The sequence below is a fragment of the Cololabis saira genome, chromosome 15 (assembly GCF_033807715.1).
Source record: "Cololabis saira isolate AMF1-May2022 chromosome 15, fColSai1.1, whole genome shotgun sequence".
Taxonomy (NCBI): Eukaryota; Metazoa; Chordata; class Actinopteri; order Beloniformes; family Belonidae; genus Cololabis; species Cololabis saira.
The window spans coordinates 36184416-36203768 of NC_084601.1; the positions used below are offsets into that span (position 1 = coordinate 36184416).

Here is a 19353-nt window from a genome sequence, read left to right on the forward strand (position 1 = left end):
GGTATCCACAATGTCTCTTGTGTCAATGACTAGAAGATCCTGGCTGTGTTCTAGAAAGGGATTCCCCATCTCTTCCAGCACTGTTACGAGTGCTTGGACCTCCTTCAGGAATGTTACTTGTACTGCAGGTTGCTGCTCATGGTGTCTCGAGTCACTAGGTTCACACTGTTGCTTTGTTGCCTGTTCTTCAAACTCGTTAGTGATCCTTGCGATCTCTGGCCCAGCTACCATCCAGCGTCTCAGTGCTCCTGGATTCCCAGTCAATCCAATTGCCCCTCCAGAACCTTTCACCATAGCATTATTCTGTTCATGGCACTGGTCGATAGCCATAGCAGAGAATTTGTTGGTGGTTTTGTGTACTACAAAATGTCCTGACATGAACTCTGCATGGACATCTGGGTGTCTGTCCTTAAGGGCCATCATGTCCCGGATTTGCACGGACAGCCACCTGCTGTAGTGCGTATGATCAAGGGCAAACATCCAGGGCATGACCTGTGTAAGGTATTCCACGTACAGCTGGAAGTTGCCTTCTCGAATGGACCTGATGTACCGTAGAAGGAGGAGCTCCAATGACAAGGTCTTGTACCAGTAGTCAAAGTGAACACTGGCCTTTGCTCGCTGAATACACCACTCCTCAAAAGATACACTGTCAGACGGCATGGCATCGTCATTACCAGATATGCGTTCATCAGTGTAAGCTTGTTGCAGGAGTGTATAGAGGCAGCCGTGACCTGGTGTGCATGACGGGTCTTGGTGACATGGTTAGCATGTATGAAGGAATTGGCAGTGCCTGAACTTCCAGCCACTGTCTTCAAGCCAATCACCTAGCAACTTCAATATGGCCATTTCGATGTGTAAACCACCGAACATGACCACAAAGTGATCTTCTCCATGGGTGTCCGGCCAAGTCCATTGCACTTGTTTAGCTACTGATAGAGGGCCACCTGGACCTGGAGGTAGTTCTAATGCTAGAAATAAAATCACTACACATCATCATAGTTAATAACAGATAGCAAAAAGTTATAGAACATTTTGGGGCACATGGATACAAATACATATTTATTGCGTTTTTTACATTTTTTTTTTACCTTGACCTTAAATAAAATGCATTTTATTGAATTCTATTGGTCTCAAAGGTATCACCAGCTGACTGGGCACCCAAAAATCAGTAGGAAATGACACCTTAAATGTTCTTCTACTGCGCTTGGTTCCAAAGTTAAGCATTTTTCAATATTCTTGGCGGCCATTTTGAATTTGACCTCTCCCGGGCCTCAGGGGTCAGATCTGACTGTCCTCCACATCTGAAAATAAACCTCATGGTATCATCTAACAGTGGTAGAAGTTTCATGCTTTTTTCAAAAAGTGCACAATACTTCTTGTTTTGGGGGATATGCCGCTGTACTATCAGGGCAGATGGGACACAGGCGGGGCAAAACAGAAACTCAAAGACTGGGGGGAATGTCAAACCCTCACACAATGAAAATAAAAAAGATTCTACGTGTTTACATATCCTGGTCCCCCTTTATGAGCCTGGTCCTGCTCCAGGTTTCTTCCCTCCTAAAGGGGAGTTTTTTCTTGCCACTGTTTGGCTTAAGGCTTTTCTCCCACTAGGGGAGTTTTTACCTGCCATTGTTTATGTAATAATTGCTGGGGGGTTTATGTTCATGTTCTGGGTCTCTGGAAAGCGCCTAGAGACAACTTTTGTTGTATTAGACGCTATATAAATAAAATTTAATTGAAAAATTGAATCTTCACAGCACGTTCAATGTCAGGAGGGATAACTTGAGTCTTACGGGAACCGGCAGCACCAGCTCCGTGTTTCCTGCCAGGTCGGCGATGTGGCGGTACAGAGGAACCTCCTTCTCGGCTGCCCCGGCCTTGCAGATGGCCAGAGACACTCCCAGGATGGCGTTGGCTCCAAACTGAGCTGTTTTACAGGTGAGATGACACGAGGTGATGAGTGTTGATGTCAAAAGTTGCAGAAGCAAAGAAGAAAAAGAGTCTGTATTTGATTTTGTCATTGAAAACAGGGATGAGTCTTGCAATATTTAGACACCAAAACCAGCAGCTTATATGTATATTGTATTAACGTTTTCTGGCAGCCTTTCATTGTCTATGAACCTGTGATACCTCAGAATTCTTTCACCCACCTGGACCGCCCTGTAGCACCCTATAATGTAATAATTTCCTGAAAATTTAATAAAATGTCCATTTAACTCAATCAAAAATGTAATAAAATCCAATAATGTAATAAGTTCCCCAATAATGTAATAAAATATCCTGACGGATATTGTAATAACATTTTTACTGATAATGTAATACCTTATTACATTATTGGGAATTTATTACATTTTTAGGTGGGTTTTTTTTTTTTTCCAAAACTGATAATGTAATATATATGTTCATTTTCAGTCCAGAGTTCCACGTTTTGTGTTTTAAGTATCTAAGAAGTATCAAATACACTTGATTTGAAACACCAGAATGACTATTGGGTTAAATTGCAGACTTTGAGTACCATGTAATAAATTCCCAATAACGTAATACGGTATTACATTATTGGTAAAAATATTATTACAATATCCGTCAGGATATTTTAATACATTATTGGGGAAGTTATTACATTATTGGGTTTTATTACATTTTCGATTGAGTTAAGTGCAAATTTTATTGCATTTTCAGGCGTTATTACATTTTCAGGAAATTATTACATTATAGGGTGCTGCACTCCCAGAATAGTTCTCATCTAAACTTCATAAGTTTGTTCTCTCAATTAATATCTGTCGTTTGTTGGATAACTTGAAACGTTCCTGATTCCTACATACTCTATAAAATGTGTTTAAATACCTCTGTGTTACTACAAAATCCGGTTTATTGACATAAAGATAAAGGTCGTCTTAATGTACTCGCTGGATGCCACTGCTTGGTTTTTCTACGCGGTTGGAAGATAAATTACAACGTTCCCTCAGTACATTTAGTCAGTGAGGTTTTTTTCTCTGCCGGCTGGTACTAATTTCTCCCAATTACATCACTTTAACCGCTGTTTACTCTGCAGCTTGAAATGATCAGTTGATGTGACTGCAGATTAAAATGAATTAACGCTACATTTATTTATCGCCAACGTGAGTCTGCATTGGTCCTGCCAAAGCTTGTTTGGAACAGCAATCTACTTCATCCGTCTCGTTACCGTCTGTATTTATGCTTCCTGTTGCTCCGCGAAGGACTCGGTGATAAATCGGGCTTTGGGTAAAGCATTTTATAGCTGCTGGACCGTTGAGATTTCCAGCTGGCTGGTAGATTCAGATGATGTGCTGTTAGTCATCGCCACTTGCTCATCATGTTTTGACTCACATTTGTTTTCTGTGCCATCCATCTCAATCATCGTGTTGTCCAACTGTTCCTGCTCCACCACACTGATGCCCTGCAAAGAAACAAAGATGGGAGATTACTCTTAATCTCTATCTTGGTAAATGGTAAATAACATTAAGCATACGAATAAATGAGACCACACTAGGACAACAAGAGCCTTCTGGTGCAATGTGTTGTTGCGTTCAAGTGCTCAGAGCCAAATGCTTCTTGTTAGGGACCAAGCACTTACAGTGCGAAGGCCCTATTGTATCTGTAGGAGATGTCGTTTTTATTTTTCTGCCGATGAAAGGAGGGCCTTTTTTCCCCCCTAAACGTTCCCTAAAAGTCACCAAATTTTGCACGCAAGCCAGGCCTGGCGAAAAATGTGATATTTAATGAATTGCATTAATGGGTGTGGCCTAATGGCTCAACAGCGCCCCCTAGAAAACTTTGTGCCTCAAGCCCCACAATACGGTTTGACGTACATGCACGAAAACCGGTACACACCTGTATCATGTCCCAACTTAAAGAAAAGTCTCTTGGAGCCATGGCCGATACCAAACAGGAAGTCGGCCATTTTGAATTAATCGTGTAATTTTGGCGCGATTTATGCCATTTCTTCGGCCGTTAATACGGCCCGAACCGTAACGTGCACCCAGGTGTGTTATACATCAAAATGTGCGTCTCCATCCTGCGACGATGCACATTACTTTTCTCAGTCAAAAGCGTTACCGTGGCGACGATAGACGCCAAAAAGCGTGACCCCCCTTCATCTGATTGGGATACAGATATAACTTTGTGCCTCAAGCCCCACAATACGGTTTGACGTACATGCACGAAAATCGGTACACACCTGTATCATGTCGCAACTTAAAGAAAACTCTCTTGGCGCCATGGCCGAAACCCAACAGGAAGTCGGCCATTTTGAATTAATCGTGTAATTTTGGCGCAATCTATGCCATTTCTTCGGACGCTTCCAGGTGTGTTATACATCAAAATGTGTGTCTAGATCCTACGACGATGCGCATTACTTTTCTCAGTCAAAAGCATTACCGTGGCGACGATAGATGCCAAAAAGCGCGCCCCCCCCTTCATCTGATTGGTCCATATTTGATGGTTCCTATTTTCTGCCATAACTTTTGAATGGTTTGACATAAAGAATCGTGGGTGGTGTCATCGGACTCAGTTTTGAGTCCTTGAATATAATTAGTGCAAATTAGCCCCGCCCCTTCTTCTGATTGGTCGATATTTGATAGTCCCTATTTTCTGCCATACATTTTGAATGGTTTTTGCACTGCAGCACGCCTGAAAGTGCTCAAAGTTGCGAGGGCCCGTTCATCGCTGCTTGCAGCTTTAATTCTAGTTTTTTATCTGCCTGACTGATCACCATGGTTCCTTAGAAAAAATATCTACAGCTGCAGGAAATCGCTCACGTTGCTCTGCTGTAGATCTCAGGCTCATACTTGCACACACCTAATTCAGTTTTCCCCCTACTCACACGTTATCAACGCCTTCACACTCATAATACGGTCACATTTCTCCTATTTCAGTCAGACAACTGAGAAAATATTATCTCATCCTCGTCTTTTCAGTTCGCTCCTCCACATGCTCTCCAGATTAATGGATTGACTAGGTGTAGTGACACCTTTTGAGGGAAATTCTCACACTTATTTCATAAACTCAAAGTATTTTTTTCTATCAGGGCTGAAGAAGAATTCACCGTAGGAGTGTAAAACACCCATGAGCAGCATCGCTGATGTCACAATTAGGTGTCAGTGAAGCCTGTAAACCAGCTGTTGAGATTGGTGGGAACAGAATATGCATTTACAGCAAAATAGCAATACACTATCCCTTAGGGCAGTAGACCAAAGTCAAAATGAATAACTATTTAAAGCATCTGGCATGAAATGTTCCACTTAAGTTATAGTCTCTATAGGTCCAGTTGCTGGTTGCTCTTGTAAGTCTTTACAATCTACGTAATACAAAGTACTGTCAAAAGGACAATTGACACGTTTTAGAAGAAGAGGCATCAGACTCTCCTCCTTTTGCACCTGCTGGCAGATTGTGTGACATCAGTAATCGACTTGTATAGATTTTCAACAAAACAGCAGCAACTTAGAGATATATGCCCATACAAACAATACTTTTTATGTACTTTTTGTACACATACAAAGCTAAAATTACTTATGTTTGTCTGTAGAGACACTATCCATACAATCACTTAACTTGAATTACATTTTTGAGTCTTGTCAGAGGCTTAAAATAGCAAATTATTTAGCTGTACAATCTGTTTTGCTGCAAACACATATTCTGTTCTCATCTATTCGTGTGGTTTTGGTCCCTAACAAAACGTTTGCACTGACTACCATCTAATTATGGACCTAAAGTTGTTTAAAACTTTGGATTTTAATTTTCACAACCTTTGGCAACAATCTCTATCCACACCTGCTGAGAATATGAAGAATATGTATGGAGGTAGATTTATGTCTTAATTATTCAATCAAAAAAAAAGATTGCTTCAATCAAAAAATATATTTTCAATTAAAAAAAAATGTACTTCAATCAAAAAAAAAAGATTTCAATCAGAGAAAAAAAGTGTTTGAATGCAAAAAAATATTTGAGACTCAAAGAAAATGCATTTGAACACTGTTTTTCTTTGATTGGAAATGTTTTCTTTGATAGAAGTGAAGTTTTTTTTGTTTGAAGCAACTTTTTGGATTGAAGTAGTGTTTTTTGTGTTTGGGCCATATTATGGGTAGGACATTTGTGTCTTTATCAAAAAAGAAGTTGCTTCAAAAAGAAAAAAATATTTTCAATTAAAAAAAATCACTTCAATAAAAAAAACTTTTTCAATCAAAGAAAAAAAGTGTTTGAATGCAAAAAAATATTGCATTTGAACACTTTTTTTTGGATTGAAAATATTTTTTTCTATTTGAAGTGATTTTCTTTTTTGATTGAAGTGAAAAAAGTTTTGAAGTCTTTTTTTTTTTTGATTGAATCATTTTGACTGTGATGACTAAGTCATATGAATGTTGAGGGACTTACAGAGGCGATGAGAGCCGGACCCAGAGTGTCGTTGATGTGCCCAATGGCCTTCAAAACGCCTGAAGCCGACAAAGAAGCAAAAGAGACCATTAGTTTCAGAAAGAAAGTACCTTTAAGGAACACCTTGAACTCATTAGAGATTGAATTTTGACATATTCCAATATCAATTCTGATTGTTGCTTGAATTTCACCTGCTAATGTGTAAATCTGTAGTCAATTTCTTGAAAGGACATGTTCAGATAAGCTGAACACGTTCCTGGTCTGTTACGTTGGCAAGTGACAGTGAAGACTTTCAAATATGAAGTTAAAACCCTGAAGGTCTTTCTCGAGGAAAGCTGAATCGTGATTAAACACAAGTGGCAAGTGGTTGTCTAACGTACGAGCCATAACAACTTGCTATCTTTTAAACCGGGGGTCGGCAACCCGCGGCTCCAGAGGCGCATGCGGCTCTTTAGCGCCGCCCTAGTGGCTCCTGGAGCTTTTTCAAAAATGTTTGACCTTTTTTTTCCCTTTTTTCTTCTTTTTTTCTTTTTTCTTCTTTTTTTTAATTTTTTTCTTTTTTTTCTCTTTTTTAATTTTTTTCTCTTTTTTTCTTCTTTTTTTCCTTTTTTCTTTTTTAGCCTTTTTTTTCCTTTTTTTCTTCCTTTTTCCTTTCGTTTTTAATCTCGACATTTTGACTTTTTTCTCGAAATTTTGACTTTTTTCTCAACATTTCGACTTTTTTCACAAAATATTGACTTTTTTCTCGACATTTTGACTTTTTTCTCGAAATTTTGACTTTTTTCTCGACATTTCGACTTTTTTCACGAAATATTTTTCTCGAGATTGTACTTCAACATTAATCTCGACATTTCGACTTTTTTCTCGGAATTTCGACTTTTTTCTCGACATTTCAACTTTTTTCTTGAAATTTTGACTTTTTTCTCGACATTTCAACTTTTTTCTCGACATTTCGACTTTTTTCTCGAAATTTTGACTTTTTTCTCGACATTTCAACTTTTTTCTCGACATTTCGACTTTTTTCTCGAAGTGCATAATGAAAAAAAAAATCTTCCCTCAGTTATAACTAATATAGAGACATGCAGCATGTGTTGCCTTCATTCTAAGGTTCATATAAGACTTTTCATTTATTGCGGCTCCAGACATATTTGTTTTTTGTGTTTTTGGTCCAATACGGCTCTTTCAACATTTTGGGTTGCCGACCCCTGTTTTAAACTGTGTTAGCTGGTACGGTATGGTGTCATAGGCTTTCATAAGCGCAATTATAATCAAGAAAGTAAAAGTAGGCCATAAATGGACAAAACAACAATTCAAATGATTTTCACAAAAGAATGAAGCTATTCTTATTATTGTATGCATTAGCCTTTGAACCGTTAGCTTGTACTGTTTCACACTAGTTTTGTTCCAGCAGTCTTAATGATATATTTTGGCTATATCTAAGACAAATGCTGACACTTGTTGTTTTGACTGTACGGTAGCGCAATGTTTTTGTCAAAAATAAGTTTGAAAAAGGGGGGGGTCAGTCACTAGGAGCCTTGGTGAGCTGTTTTTCAGTCATTGAGCATTAGGGTGGCCAACCGTCCCTTGAAAAACGGAATCGTCCCGTATTTATAAACTAAAGTAGCGTCCCGTATTGAGCTGAAAAAGGGACGCACTTTGTCCCGTATTACTGTAAGAGTCAAAAAATAGTCATAAAATGCCAATGGAAAATGGCATTGAGCTGTTGAGTTCATAAGTTATGTTTTTCTGTTTTACTACAACTATAGCTGCAGTCATTGCCTTTGAGGTAAAAATATGTTTACAAGTTTTCTACAGATTTTCTGTTTGCACTTTTGTTATTGCACTAAAAATGTGCACTATTACAGAATGGATGTTGTTCTTTCTTGCTATTGTTTCATATTAATTTATACAATTTTAAGTTAAGCAGGACAGGTTTCTGTTTAAGAAAGATACTTATTTTATTCAGTTCATTTTATTATTTTGTATTAAAGTGAATTGCTGGATAATAATTTGTTTTCCATGTGTTCATATCATTCAAAAATATGCATCTATTTTCAATTCAGGTTCCAGTCAAACAGTTAAAAAATCGTTTCACTCACAAAAAAAGGGACTAAAAAAATTCACCACCCCAGGAAGGGCTAAGGCAATCGGGTTGGCCGGCCCTGCCGATGAGGTGTCCCTTATTTATTTTTCAGGGAGTTGGCAACCCTATTGAGCATTGAGCGTGGCAAGTATTGATTTGTCCAGTTTGGTAAACTGCAGGATTTTATGAAGGCTCCTAGGACATGTTTTGCAGCTGAGAAGTCTTGATAATTAGCTAAATATAAAAAAATGACATCTGTCACACCGTGCAGCGACCTGCCCTCCAGCGTGTGCCCCAGGCTTAAGTAGGCCTACTGTGTTTGAGCCTAAATAAAGTAAATAAAATCATGCAATAAGCAACACGTTTCAGTTTTCCCCAGATCTTTGTGTTTGCGAGCTCCTCTGATCTCTGCCAGCATGGCTGCATGTGAACGCTGGTGTGGATGAGTCAGAACCGTGCAGTCTGGACTGTGCAAAGATCAATATTTTCCTACACTTAAAAACCACATTATTCTGCTTAAAAGCTTGCATCCAAGGGAGGAATGAAAGTCAATCTTGCTCTTGTTTTCGACACATTAAAAAGATCTATACGTTGATTAAAGGGCTCGAGAGTTAGGTTATTTACAGTTACACTGCAAAAACTCAAAATCTTAACAAGAATATTTGTCCTATTTCTAGTTAAAATGTCTCATTTTTAGTCAAAAAATCTCATTTCACTTAAAACAAGACTCATCACTGGAAAAAAACAACAATTTTCACCTGTTTCAAGTAGATTTTCACTTGAAATAAGTAGAAAACTCTGCCAGTGGAACAAGATTTTTTTGCTTGTAATGAGAAGATTAATCTTGTTCCACTGGCAGATTTTTTTTACTTATTTCAAGTGAAAATGTACTTGAAACAGGTGAGAATTGTCAAATAACAAGTTATTTTTCTGGTAATTTAAATGTAATGAGATTTTTTGACTAAAAATGAGACATTTTAACTAGACATAAGACAAATATTCCTGGTAAGATTTTGAGTTTTTGCAGTGTATGGCTCAATTTCTACCCTGTTAATGCATTTGAAAAATATTTTACTTCTGTACATTTTTCTAAAATCTATAAATGAGAAAATAAGAAATATATTTCTTGGAAATAATACTTTAAACTTGCTTGCGTGCAGCTTCATACATTTGTCTCATCTGACATGCACAGATGCATATCAGTGCATGAATGCAGGTTTAGGTTCCTATTGAACACAAACTAGCGTGGATGTGCAGTTTATTTGTCATCGTACCCTTGCCCCTGTAGCGAGTCTTGTCACCATCTCGAAGCTCCAGAGCTTCATAAATCCCCGTGGACGCTCCACTGGGCACTGCAGCCCTGAACAGACCTACAGAGAGAGAAGCAAATGTGATTGCAGTGTTAAATGTTATGAGTTACACTGCAAAAACTCAAAATCTTACCAGGAATATTTGTCTTATTTCTAGTTAAAATGTCAAATTTTTAGTCAAAAAATCTCATTACACTTAAAACAGGAGTCATTACCAGAAAAATAACTTATTATTTGACAATTTTCACCTGTTTCAAGTACATTTTCACTTGAAATAAGTAGAAAAATCTGCCAGTGGAACAAGATTTATCTTCTCATTACAAGCAAAAAAATTCTGTTCCACTGGCAGATTTTTCTACTTATTTTAAGTGAAAATCTGCTTGAAACAGGTGAAAATTGTTGTTTTTTTCCAGTGATGAGTCTTGTTTTAAATGTAATGAGATTTTCTTTGACTAAAAATGAGACATTTTAACTAGAAATAAGACAAATATTCTTTTTAAGATTTTTTGCAGTGTAAACAGAGGGTAGATATAATTTTATATCACAGTTATAATTTACGTCACTATTCTGTTTCCCTAATACTTTCAGTAAGATTTTTCTGACATGATAAGTGAAAATGATGTACTATGCAATTATGGTGGTCACCTTTCTCTGTGTGAAGGTCGACTTCCACAGTGGGGTTTCCCCGGGAGTCCAAGATCTCCCTGGCAACGATGCTGACGATCGACATCCTGAGAGACACGGAGAGGAAAAGAGGTGATGACGAACTATGTCATCAGACAGTTTATGTATAGCCCAAATCATGCACATAATATGATAATACATGTTTCAACATTTTTGCTTTCTGTATCTACGTCATCCTCAGACTTTTGCTTATGAGGAGGGAGGAAACTATCTAGACAAAATATCTATTTTTACACACTTAAAACACACATACAGACGCACAGCGAGCTGTGGGGAGACGGCATACAATATCTGCATGATTCATAGCCAAAATCAAAGATTGCCGCAGAGGAATACTCCTCACACACTAACACACTGCACACACTCTGTTCGCAGAGATGCAGAAAGAAAACAGAAATGAGGAGGAGGGAGTTGTAAATTATGCATCAGTTCATCACTGCTCTATATCGTAACTCCCCACCAACTATCGGCTCCTTCCTTCACAACAACAGCGCTAACTGCAACATCACCATGAAGCCCACTCCAATAAATTGATTGCAAAAAATCATACATTTACTGGATGTGGTATTCATATCACATCATTTTTGCACCATTTATCGCAAGAATTTCATCATGAGATTCTTGCAGTGAAGCACTCGGTGGAGCCGGAATAATTTAACTCTATAATGGCGGATGTTTCATATTTGAGGCCTCTGCACCATAACCATAATAAAAATGAATAAACTATTATATACATACTGTTAAAAGCAACATTTGGGGTTGATTGTTGTATTTCAATGTATTATAAACCCTTTAGATACATTTAAAAAAAAAAACTGATTTCTTGTGTTTTATTTTATATGTCAGATTTTAAACTCTTAAATATTTGTACTAATATATATGTGCACATCTTACTCTCAATGAAATCGAAAGTAGTAAAATAAGATTTTATACAAGTGAATAAAAATAAAAAAGGGAAATAATAGTTTAAATATATTAAACCTTTGTAAATTGTCAAGCTCTTTTATCATTTAATTCATTATTAAATGATAAGTGACTCAAACTGTTGTAAGCTCTTGTACTTTTTTAGTGTTCTATTTGTCTGCTACTGTATGTAATATATCTACCGTCGTACATTCATGTCTGCTGCTACTTTACCCCACTTTGGGATTCAGCTTATCTTGTTTATTAGGGCCCGAGCACTGACTGAGTGCAAAGGCCCTATTGTATCTGTAGGAATTTTTCTCATTCTCGTTTTGGTTTTTGTTTTTATCCTCATTTTTCTTCCGATGAAATTAGGGCCTTTTTTCCCCCTAATCGTGCCCCAAAAGTCACCAAATTTTGCACGCAATCCAGGCCTGGTGAAAAATGTGATATTTAATGGTTTGCATTAATGGGCGTCACAACTTAAAGAAAAGTCTCTTGGAGCCATGGCCGAAACCCAACAGGAAGTCGGCCATTTTGAATGAATCGTGTAATTTTGGCGCAATTTATGCCATTTCTTCGGCCGCTTCTTCCCCCGAACCGTAACGTGCACCCAGGTGTGTTATACATCAAAATGTGCGTCTCGAACCTGGGACGACGCGCATTACTTTTCTCAGTCAAAAGCGTTGGCGTGGCGACGATAGATGCCAAAAAGTGCGCCCCCCCTTCATCTGATTGGTCGATATCTGATAGTTCCTACTTTCTGCCATAACTTTTGAATGGTTTGATATAGAGTCGTGGGTGGTGTCATTCGCTAAATGTCCAGGCCTGAAGAATCTACATGCAAGTCATACAAGCTTCCACTGCAACCTGAACGTGCACAAGGGTGCGAGGGCCCGTTCATCACTGCTTGCAGCTTTAATATTCTTTTATTGCTTTTTGAATTGAAATCAATTGAATTGCCTTTTATTTACAATAAAGTGAATTGAATTGTCTTTATATATATATATATATATATATATATATATATATATATATATATATATATATATATATATATATATATATTATATATATATATATATATATATATATATATTATATATATATATATATATATATATATATATATATATATATATATATATATATATATATATATATATATATATATATATATATATATATATATATATATATATATAGTTTGAGAATAACAATAACTTGATTTTCATTTGTAAATTGTCAAATGTATCGCACATACAAAGTGTACAGGGTTGTAAATCTCACCCCTGGACATCGTGTCAGTTATTTTGATGTGTAACATGTTAAATTGAACCGTAACAGCCCATCACCAACAGGCTAGAAAAGAGTAACTTGACTGTGTAAGCAAATGTACAAAGCAAATCTTGGACCACACCCTCATGAAACCCAGCTTTCATTTCCATGTCAGCCACATTTGCCATATATTTCTCAGACTTTATTTCCAACTATGTAACTGTGAGGAGAATATGTCCGTGCACATCACCACTTGCCAAATCCCTCAAATGTGATTTCTCTCAAAGAAAGTATCGTGAAAACCAATACTAGCCGTACTGCTGTGGCTGATGAACAATTTTATTTGATTGCATAAAGAAAAAAGAAAGTTAGAAGAAAGTTTTACGTGCAGAATTTTGCTTCAGTGCGTGCTGAGTCAGGTACTGCTTTCACAATGATTTTAGTTTTCCACTAAAGCTGTTTACTCCAGCTGTCTCTGCCATCCCAGGAGAGCGATATTGGAAACTCTTGCAGAGCTGATGCAGGAAAGTTGCATCTCTGGGTGCAGCTCAGCCACATCCACACTCCCCTCAACGGGTCAAAGCAAAAGTTTATGTTTGTGTAATTAAGATTCAGTTAATTTTGTATAAATTTCTTATTTGTTCTTGCTTCGATATAAAATGCAATATGGTCCATGTGTGAGGTGGATTTCAGAAGCAACATCCAATCCTAGCTGGCTAGGGTCGCCACCTTTCAGAAATAGAAATAAGGGACGCCCGATTTCAGCAGCGCAGGCGCCAAAAAAAGGGTTATCCCCAAAACTTCTAAAATGCATAGAAATGTATTTATTTTACATGAAAAAACTAAATGCTTTGCTTTAAAGTGTAAAGTGCTTTAATAGCAGTGAATGCATGGCTACAAATATCCATGACTGTGCAGACAGCCAACCATACTATAACCATACTAGCAACTGAAATATCCTCCGGTAAATATAAATATAGCTACAGGTGAAGGTCGGGAAATTAGAATATGGTGTAAAAGTTAATTTATTTCAATAATTCAACTTAACCCAAAATGACCTAATTCTCCTATCCTTCTTTCCTCCTGCTCTCTCCTTCCTTCTTCCCTTCTTCTTTTCTCCCTTCCTTCCTTCCTTTTTTCCTTCCTTCCTTCCTTCCTTCCTTCCTTCCTTATTTTCTCCCTTCCTTCCTTCTTTTTTTCTCTTCTTTTCATTCTTCTTCTTCCCTTCCTTCCTTCCTTCCTTCCTTCCTTCCTTCCTTCCTTCCTTCCTTCCTTCCTTCCTTCCTTCCTTCCTTCCTTCCTTCCTTCCTTCCTTCCTTCCTTCCTTCCTTCCTTCCTTCCTTCCTTCCTTATTTTCTCCCTTCCTTCCTTCTTTTTTTCTCTTCTTTTCATTCTTCTTCTTCCCTTCCTTCCTTCCTTCCTTCCTTCCTTCCTTCCTTCCTTCCTTCCTTCCTTCCTTCCTTCCTTCCTTCCTTCCTTCCTTCCTTCCTTCCTTCCTTCCTTCCTTCCTTCCTTCCTTCCTACCTTCCTTCCTTCCTTCCTTTTTCCCTTCCTTCCTTCCTTCCTCCTGCTCTCTCCTTCCTTCTTCCCTTCCTCTTTTCTCCCTTCCTTCCTTCCTTCCTTCCTTCCTTCCTTTTTTCCTTCCTTCCTTCCTTATTTTCTCCCTTCCTTCCTTCTTTTTTTCTCTTCTTTTCATTCTTCTTCTTCTTCCCTTCCTTCCTTCCTTCCTTCCTTCCTTCCTTCCTTCCTTCCTTCCTTCCTTCTTTCCTCCTGCTCTCTCCTTCCTTCTTCCCTTCCTCTTTTCTCCCTTCCTTCCTTCCTTCCTTCCTTCCTTTTTTCCTTCCTTTCTTCCTTCCTTCCTTCTTTTTTTCTCTTCTTTTCATTCTTCTTCTTCTTCCCTTCCTTCCTTCTTTCCTCCTGCTCTCTCCTTCCTTCTTCCCTTCCTCTTTTCTCCCTTCCTTCCTTCCTTCCTTCCTTTTTTCCTTCCTTCCTTCCTTCCTTTCTTCCTTCCTTCCTTCCTTCCTTCCTTCCTTCCTTCCTTCCTTCCTTATTTTCTCCCTTCCTTCCTTCTTTTTTTCTCTTCTTTTCATTCTTCTTCTTCCCTTCCCTTCCCTTCCTTCCTTCCTTCCTTCCTTCCTTCCTTCCTTCCTTCCTTCCTTCCTTCCTTCCTTCCTTCCTTCCTTCCTTCCTTCCTTCCTTCCTTCCTTCCTTCCTTCCTTCCTTCCTTCCTTCCTTCCTTCCTTTATTCCTTCTTTTTCCCTTCCTTCCTTCTTTCCTCCTGCTCTCTCCTTCCTTCTTCCCTTCCTCTTTTCTCTCTTCCTCTTCCCTTCCTCCCTCCCTCCCTTCTTCTCTTCCTCCTTCCTTGACCCAAAGACAGCACAAGGGTTAAAAGGTGAAACTAATATATTACAAAGTCTCATTACAGGCAAACCAAGATATTTTAAGCCTTTATTTGTTACAATTTTGATGATTGAATTGTTTATTGATTTCATAAAACATTCAAATTTTTTGAGATTTTTTATTTGGGGTTTTCATAAACTGTGAGCCATAATCACCAAAATTATAACAAATAAAGGCTTGAAATATCTCACTTTGAATGTAGTGGGAAATAATATATTTGTTTCACCTTTAGTTGAATTTACTGAAACGAGTTTTGCAATATATTCTAATTTTCCGACCTTCACCTGTATATTATGACATCAATAATTAACAGAGAGTGAACCAACATATGTTACTGTCTTTAATATATCCTGTCCTTTATTTTGTTCATTATTGTTGGTTCGGTGTTCATGTGTGCGCGTGTGTGACAGACGTGCATGGGACAATTATGAAATATAGAATCAACTTTTAATTCCCAATTACGTAACAATTACGTATTTCAAGGGACGGGTGGCGAGCCTATCTCAGTTGTAAAGAACTGTAGTGCCTTGTGTTGAACAGCAGGGGCGTGTTTTATCACGTTTGACAAGGGCAAGTGGGAACTAAAGTGGTAACTCTGAGCTACTGACTGACAAAAGGCCTTTTCCTGTCATATGTGTTCCATAAATAAGCATTAGCGAGGCCTTTTTGTAATGAAGGTATTATAAGGGCTTTAAATCTGGGCTCAGTTGGAATGAATAGGATTATCAGTGGGAGATTATAAAGGGATTACAACAAACCGGACTGAATTGGAGCCTAAGTAAACTGTACAGTATAGTTGGACTGCATTGAAACAGTTGCTTTTTGTGCAAAGTACCTTGAGATTATGTGAATTGGAAGTGAAATGAAAATGAACTGAATAAAAACATTAAGATGTGATGGTAAACTATTATGCAATTTGGTATCCTGATGGTGATGATCAGCTGTGGCGACCTCCTAAAGAGAAGAGCCGGTGTGAGCTCGTCAGAGGAATTATATTTCAGTTTAATGTAGTCGTCGAAACATAACTTCCCACCTCCAGCTGATGTGAGAAGGGTTTGTGTGCTGCTTTCAGTGGGCTGGAGCTGATTTTGGTTTCAGACAGTGATGCTTAGCAAATGTAAGATAGTCACTAATCAGGTTTGATTTTAGCTTCACACTGCAAAAACTCAAAATCTTAACAAGAATATTTGTCTTATTTCTAGTTAAAATGTCTCATTTTTAGTAAAAAAAAAAATCTCATTACACTTAAAACAAGACTCATCACTAGAAAAAAACAACAATTTTCACCTGTTTCAAGTAGATTTTCACTTAAAATAAGTAGAAAAATCTGCCAGCGGAACAAGATTTTTTTGCTTGTAATGAGAAGATAAATCTTGTCCCACTGGCAGATTTTTCTACTTATTTCAAGTAAAAATTTACTTGAAACAGGTGAAAATTGTCAAATAACAAGTAATTTTTCTGGTAATGACTCTTGTTTTAAGTGTAATGAGAATTTTTGACTAAAAATAATAATAATTTGACTAAAATAATTAAGGATTACAATGCTAAATGATTGGAGTATAATCTGGTTAAGCAGCACAATTTAAAGGGAAATTTCTCTTTTTGTTTCTTTTCATATTGCAGATAATCTGGGTTTTCTGTTGGAAAGTACAGGGTAGGCAAATATAAGCTTTGGCTTCAGCCTATTCCTTTTTCGGTTACAGAGTTTATTATTATTTTTTGTGTGAAACTGATGAGTGTAAACTTGTATGAAAGTGTTTTGTCATTTACACACACACACACACAGTTTGAATTGCAAATAATGTAATGTAACCGAAATAAACAATTCATTCATTCATTCATTCAAAAATTAGACATTTTAACTAGAAATAAGACAAATATTCCTGGTAAGATTTTGAGTTTTTGCAGTGCACAAAAGCAAGAGAGCAAACAGAAAAGCCAAAAAAACTACGTACAAAAACTCTCGTCTTCTCTACTTTACTGATTTTCTTTCTCTAAATCAACTTTCACATTTAAGTCTTACATTCACTTGAAATGTCCGACATCAGGGACGCGGATTCTAGATTTGAAAGAGTGAAATGCCTCTCATGCCATTTAAAAATGCATTCATTCACTTTGATGGTGCATTTTGAATTTCTCTAACACCACGACATCATCAACCCACATGAACCTCTGAGTAATAAAAGCTTCGCCCTCATTAGCTTTTTATTCTGACTGATGCTGCTCTTCACAGTTTGTTTTTCACTCTTTCTGCTCATTGAGATTTGAAACACGCAGCACCGAAACTGCAGCAATACGTCAAAAAGGGCCTTTCATGCTGTCCCCGTCTCTCTTTACTGTATGAATACTTTATCGATCTTTGAGCTAAATTTGGCTTACTAGCTTGCAGAAACTTGGCACTGAGTCTGTGCTTTTAAAATGCACTGGCAGGAATATGGAGAATTGAAAAAAGATGGGTGCAAGGTTCTATACGTTTTTGCTTGTGAAGGCAGCATTCGAGACCTCTCTTGTCTGTAGATTGAAGCCAGTAAGACCTTGAGTAAAGCTATATTAAAGTAGCATTTCAGAGGACTGCACTGCAAAAACTCAAAATCTTACCAGGAATATTTCTCTTATTTCTAGTTAAAATGTCTCATTTTTAGTCAAAAAATCTCATTAAACTTAAAACAATAGTCATTACCAGAAAAATAACTTGTTATTTGACAATTTCCACCTGTTTCAAGTAAATTTTCACTTGAAATAAGTAGAAAAATCTGCCAGTGGGACAAGATTTATCTTCTCATTACAAGCGAAAAAATCTTGTTCCACTGGCAGATTTTTCTACTTATTTTAAGTGAAAATCTACTTGAAACAGGTGAAAATTGTTGTTTTTTCCAGTGGTGAGTCTTGTTTGATTTTAAGGTTTTTACTAAAAATGTCAAAGACTGGTTGAAGCAAAATCAGAAATGTACGCATTTTTAATCACCTGTAACCGCTAATAGGGTGCTCTCTTGCAAGCTGAGAATTGTTGTTGAAAATTGAATGTATTTTTGTATTCTTTTTCTCCTTCCTTTCGTTTTCTTTTACTAAAAGCCTAACTAGGGACAGGAGATGGAAACTAGCAATAGCTATAATCTCTGTATGCAGAACATCAGTCACATTGGCCTGTTTGTAATGAGTGAATGTGATCACATGTAAACCTGCATTGTCCCTATTAAATAAAATAAATTAAATTAAATTAAATTTTAACTGTAATGAGATTTTCTTGACTAAAAATTAGACATTTTAACTAGAAATATTTTTGTTAAGATTTTGAGTTTTTGCAGTGTTGTATCATGTGTTTGCTATCCATGTGGGACACAAAAAAAACAACCCAAAAGTAAAGTGACAAAGGTCTCATCACAACGAGACAGCTGAATTTGGGAACCATGGCTCATTAGTTTTCTGATGATTCATTATTCAACTCAAGCCAGCTGTGATAATAACATTGCACAAAGGTCAACACAACTTGTTAAAATTCACCAAAGCTGGACTTGACATGTCCCAGTTCTGTTCTGTGAACCATAATTATAGCACATGAACAAAAGCCATATCATTTTTATGTCACTTTCAATAAACCGAATATAGATCACAATATGAGAGTTGCAAGACGAAGAGAGAAGCATTGTAAAACAGAGACGAGGACAATGTGAGACCACACTCACTGGATAATAACTTCTATATTTTATTTCTTTTTATTTTACTCGTCTTTTGCTTAGGCTGTTCCTTTTACACTGCACAAACTCAGAATCTTAACAAGAATATTTGTCTTATTTCTAGTTAAAATGTTTCATTTTTAGTCAAAGAAAATCTCATTACACTTAAAACAAGACTCATCACTGGAAAAAACAACAATTTTCACCTGTTTCAAGTGGATTTTCACTTAAAATAAGTAGAAAAAAAAACATTAATGCACTGCAAAAACTCAAATCTGCCAGTGGAACAAGATTTTTTTGCTTGTAATAAAAAGATAAATCTTGTTCCATTGGCAGATTTTTCTGCTTATTTCAAGTGAAATTCTACTTGAAACAGGTGAAAATTGTCAAATAACAAGTTATTTTTCTTGTTTTAAGTGTAATGAGATTTTTTGACTAAAAATGAGACATTTTAACTAGAAATAATACAGATATTCCTGGTAGGATTTTGAGTTTTTGCAGTGTATTTCTTACTTTTGACTGGCTCATAAAATCAAAATCAGACTACATTTTTATAGTACACTTTATACAACTGGATGTAGCACAAAAGAAGAGTAAACATAATAAATAACAACATTTATCCGTAATAAAA

The 19353-nt window shown here is 37.0% G+C and overlaps 1 protein-coding gene across 1 annotated transcript in view; it reads right to left on the reverse strand.

Annotated features, from left to right (window-relative positions):
• The window catches only part of eno2 (enolase 2), a 62526-nt gene that overhangs the window by 29441 nt on the left and 13732 nt on the right, over positions 1-19353 (reverse strand). The window contains exons 2-6 of the mRNA XM_061741459.1: positions 10429-10514; positions 9748-9843; positions 6391-6449; positions 3349-3418; positions 1794-1927 (exon numbers count right to left, since the gene is read on the reverse strand). Of these exons, the coding sequence (XP_061597443.1) occupies positions 1794-1927; positions 3349-3418; positions 6391-6449; positions 9748-9843; positions 10429-10513 (444 nt within the window). The 5' untranslated portion in view covers position 10514. The remainder of the gene's footprint in view (positions 1-1793; positions 1928-3348; positions 3419-6390; positions 6450-9747; positions 9844-10428; positions 10515-19353) is intronic.